The sequence below is a fragment of the Theobroma umbraticum genome, unplaced genomic scaffold (genome assembly GCF_002168275.2).
Source record: "Theobroma umbraticum cultivar Fairchild unplaced genomic scaffold, ASM216827v3 scaffold_5960.0, whole genome shotgun sequence".
In the NCBI taxonomy this organism is placed as follows: domain Eukaryota; kingdom Viridiplantae; phylum Streptophyta; class Magnoliopsida; order Malvales; family Malvaceae; genus Theobroma; species Theobroma umbraticum.
The window spans coordinates 1-4,903 of NW_018402912.1; the positions used below are offsets into that span (position 1 = coordinate 1).

Consider the following 4,903-nt stretch of genomic DNA (forward strand, 5'->3'; position numbering starts at 1 on the left):
TATCTCTGAATTTAATCTAATAGAACTTTGGATTGCCGAGGGGCTTGTGGAAGAAGTGAATAGCCAACAAGCAGAGTTTGATCAGGGGTACGCCATACTAAATAAACTCAAAAATAATTGCTTGTTAGAAAATGGTGAAGTTACCGGACGTTTGAAGTTGCATGACCTCGTGAGAGACATGGCACTACGCATCACGAGGCCACGATTCTTGGTAAGAGCTGGTTTACAATTGAAAGAGATACCACATGCGCAAGAATGGACAGAAGATTTAGAAAAGGTTTCCTTGATGAAAAATGGAGACTTACGAATTCCATCACAAATGTCACCACCAAAATGCCAGATGCTCACAACTTTATTGTTGTCCGATTGCTTAATAGTGAGTATTCCAGATTGTTTCTTTGAGCACATGAAGGGTCTCAAAGTTCTTGACCTTTCTGAGAATAATTTTACAATTTTACCAAGTTCCATCTCTAACTTGGAAGCTCTCACTGTGTTATTGCTAAGAAGATGCCGTTATTTAGAAAAGGTGCCATCTTTCTCAAAACTTGAAGCTTTAAAGAGGTTGCATCTTTCAGGCAGAAAAATCAAGAATCTCCCACATGGGATGGAAAGGTTGGTAAATCTCAATTATCTGTATCTGTGGGTGGAAGAAATCCCCAGTGGAATATTATCAAAATTCTCATGCCTGCGAGACCTGAGGCTAAGTTTTGCATTTGTCAAAGGAGAAGAGATAGGTGAGTTAAAGAAGCTGGAGTTCTTTGAAGGGAGCTTTTATGACTTGAATGACTTGAATACTTTTGTGCAAGCTTTGCAGAGTCGAGGACAACAGCTTATTCAATACGACGTGGGTGTGGGTGATAAAAATTTCTATAGTTTCTGCGAATGGGATAAATACATTGAATTGTCTTGTTCCCATCCGATCTATAGAAATGGCATCAAGTTCCCATCTGATCTTCAGAAATTGAAAATTAACAATGGCATTGTTGATTTCCCAAAAGAAGAGGTGTTTTTTCCATGGTTTATCCCAATGCCAAATGGCATGTTTTCTATTCTTAAAGAAATTGATATATTTAGATGTGAACAAATAAAAAGGTTGTTCACGTGTAGTTGGGTGCAAAGTAACCTCCCAAATTTGGAAGTGTTAACTGTTAAGGAATGTCACCAAATGGAGGAAATAATAGCATCAGAAATGGAATTCATTGAAGAAGAAAGAATGGGTGGTAGTAACAGTAATACCATCCAATTTACTCTTCCCAAATTAAGGATATTGGAATTGCAGTTTTTATGGGAACTGAAAAGTATTTGTGGTGCAAATAGAGTAATGGTGTGTGATTCTATTGAAAAGATTACAATCTATCATTGCTCAAAATTACAGAGGATTCCTCTCTATCTTCCATTGCTTGATGATGGCCAACCATTTCCTCCTCCCTTTTTTAAGGAAATCTTTATACTTCCAGAGAAGAAGTTGAGATCGGTGGAGTGGGATCATCCCAGTGCCAAGTCCGTACTAGAGCCATTTTTGAAATGTTCAGATCATTACGAATCATATTCTTAATCAAATTACTGCTCATATCTTGAATCAGATTACGACTCAGATCCTGAATCAGACGCCAACTTAGACCCTGAATCAGATGCAAGTCTACCTAATGATGGCCAACCATCTCTGCCTCCTTCTCTTAACAAAACCCTTTTATCTTCAGGGGAATTGTTGGATTTAGTGAAATGGACCATCCCAATGCCAAGTCCCTATTGGAGCCATTTATTACACACTGGAGGCTCGGATTTGTATATCTATCTCGTTATTTGCCTGACAAGAATGGTATGTAACTCAACAAATCATCTCTCCTTTTCATATTTCTTATGTTATGTAGATTGATTTCAAACATCTCTCTGTTGATAGTCTATTCAATTGGTTGTGAGAATTGTGAGATGCTCCTATTGCAACCATCAAAAGTAAGTAGTGTAGAATTCTTTGATGAATCAGAGAGTTTGAGTTGACTAAAGAACACAATTAAAAGAACCCAAAAAATAGAGGAAAATGATTTAACAGAGAAGAAATTAGGAAAAACCACCCAACTATATTTTTGTATTCATATTTATATAAGCATCAAGGTAACTGTGCCATATGATTCGGTATTGGAAAAAGTGTCTCACAATACCCAATCGCTATGCACAGAATTTCAGACATGGAATTCTGTGCATTACAATGATTAAGCCTAACAGCTATGAGAGTTAAAGGAAGAAACAAAACATGACTTAATAGCCTTAACAGACTAGAAAAAATAACATAATGAACCGACGTTTAAGCTACTACAAAAACCTAAAGAGACAAAAACGACATAACAAGAAAACGTTTAAACCAATTATTAACTAAAGAACCAAAATGAAATCGTACCCTTCTTGACTTCTTTCCCTCAACCAGTAGTTGCTCCATGCCCAAATTCATTCTTCTTCAAACTTTGCTAGCTGGAATCACTGAGTCTTCTACACACCTCCTTGATTCCAGATGAGTAAACTCCCAATTTGTCCCTCAGAAACTCAAAGCAATCTACACTTAACCCCTTGGTGAAGACATCAGCCAGTTGCACCTTGGTAGGATAGTATTCAAGTTCTATTTCACCCTCCTTCACTGCATCTCTGAGAGAATGGTATTTCACATTGATATGCTTTGTGAGACTGTGCTATACTGGATTCTTAGCAATAGCCATTGCAAATTGATTGTCAACATAAAGTAATGTTCCTCTGTTCTGTGAGAAACCCAATTCATTTAAAATTTTCCTTAACCACAATGCTTGATTGCTGCTGAAGCAGTTGCAATGTACTCTGCTTCTACAGATGATTGAGCTACCACCTCCTGCTTCTTTGAGCTCCAGGAGAATACCCCACTTCCAAAAGAAAAACAATAGCCACTTGTACTCTTATAGTCATCACAAGAACCGGCCCAATCACTCTCTGAGAAACCCTAAAGTTCACTACTTTCAGCCTTCAAATACTTCACACCAAAATCTATAGCACCTTTTACATACCTGAGGATACGTTTGGCAGCAATAAAATGAGTTGTTTTTGGAACTTCCATATACTTGGACAAAAGACTTGTTGCATACATTAAATTTGATCTGGTTACAGCAAGATATAATAAGGATACTTCTATATAGCTTTTCATTGGCCTCTGATGACTCATCTTGCTTGCAAAACTTGCTTCCTGGAGCCAATGAAAAGATATAATAGAGTAATGGTTTGTGATTTTCTTGAAAAGATTCATATCCAAGATTGTCCAAAATTATGGAGGATGCCTCTATATCTTCCCCTGCTTGATGATGGCCAACCATCTCCTCCTCCTTTTAAGCAGATCCTTATATTTCCAAGGGAATGGTGGGAATCGGTGAAGTGGGACCATCCCACTGCCAAGTCTCTATTTAAGCCACAATTTTTGAGACAGATACGCCGCTGATTTGTTTATCTCTCTCCTTATTTGCCTGACAACAATGGTAGCAACTCAACAAAGCATCTCTCTTTGCTATATTTCTTATATTATTATGTAAATTGATTTCAAACATTTCTCTTCCTCTTGATCATTCTATTCAGTTATTGGTGGGAATCGTGAGGTGCTCTTATTGTTACCATCAAAAGCAAGAAACCACATCTGTTTGTTGATTGGTTAGTAGACATCTCTAGTGCATTTCAATTTCAAATATAATCATATATTATAAGCGGTCTGATTATCATTATTTCGTTTAGTTTGTCAAGGGAAATGGAGGCCCTCTGTTGAGAACCGATTCAATGATTTAACTGCCTCTACTGATGGCCTTCTTCACCTCTCCCAATTCAATGAATGCATTGGTACATGTTTAGTTTTTGTTATTTCTTACCCTTGTAGATGCATAATTTCAAAAGCTTTACATATTCTTTTTTCTTCTTTCAATTTGGATTTTTAATCAGAATTCTGTGCTTTGTTTGGCATCACAAATGCAGCTTGATCGTAATGCCATACAAGATCTAAGTACGGTATCACTTACCGGCCAGCCACAATGGTACCTATGGGTGATATTGTTAATGTGTAGCATGCCTGTGTGCATCATTGGCAACAACACAGTCACAAGTTTGATCCACTGCATGCCAAACAAGACTTCATTGATTATTATGCAAGTGAAGGAATGAAGGCAAGTGAACTCTCATAAACCGGTGAAGATGTTGCTGCTCTCAGGAAAGACTATGAGGAAGCAGGAGCGGAAGGTGTGAAAGAGGAAGAAGGGAAGAGTACTAAACATACGTTTGATGAAGCAGCAGCTAATGGTCTACTCTGTTGCTCATCTCATTTTCCGTTTATTGTTTTAAATTTGTGCATGTACCTCATCTCTTGGATTGTCGCTCTTTCTATATGTCAAGTGAGTGGTTTTTTCAAGTATAATTGTGATAATTTGGAGTTTTGTTTTGTCCAATGAGATGAATCCCTTTCAATGTCTATTAGAATTTTGTTTCTTTGCTCTTCTCTGAACAAGGAATATAGAACCATGCATGTTCAAGGTCCAATTCTTTACTCAGGTGATTTCAATATAGACTATACTTTCATATTTTCATATAGAAATTGAATCTTAAAGATGATTGTGGAATTTTTCCACAAGATGGTTCTTATCATAAAAAAAAAAAAATGAATTTCTGCTTACTTAAATATTCTAGATCTGCTTGTGCAGTTTAATATTAATATTATAAATGGAATTTTGTGATAGTTTGGCAATCCTAAGCCTTCATGCCTAATTTGCTTAGAAAATTTTTTATCTCTTAAAAGCTGGTAAGTCTGGCTATGCAAGGCCAAAATCAGCAAAAACCCGAATGTAACAGATATGAAGAATGTTAGAACATCAAATTGAAAACTTAGAAATTGGCTTCAAGGCGTGTATCAATG

At 36.8% G+C, this 4,903-nt stretch overlaps 1 protein-coding gene and 1 long non-coding RNA gene across 3 annotated transcripts; both read left to right on the forward strand.

Annotated features, from left to right (window-relative positions):
- Positions 1–16: 16 nt before the first annotated feature.
- Positions 17–1,555, forward strand: LOC149526173 (putative disease resistance protein At4g27220; the record flags this gene model as incomplete). Its single annotated transcript, XM_089785738.1, has 1 exon — positions 17–1,555. A coding segment is annotated over one exon (1,539 nt), but the record flags the coding sequence as incomplete, so codon positions are not given.
- Positions 1,556–2,887: 1,332 nt separating this feature from the next.
- LOC110428992 (uncharacterized) lies at positions 2,888–4,541 on the forward strand. 2 transcript variants are annotated; one of them, XR_016352276.1, is made up of 4 exons: positions 2,888–3,488; positions 3,586–3,657; positions 3,739–3,840; positions 3,973–4,541. It is a non-coding gene; the product is annotated as an uncharacterized LOC110428992 (long non-coding RNA). The 2 variants fall into 2 exon arrangements; XR_016352275.1 differs by having other exon boundaries at positions 2,888–3,657.
- Positions 4,542–4,903: the final 362 nt, after the last annotated feature.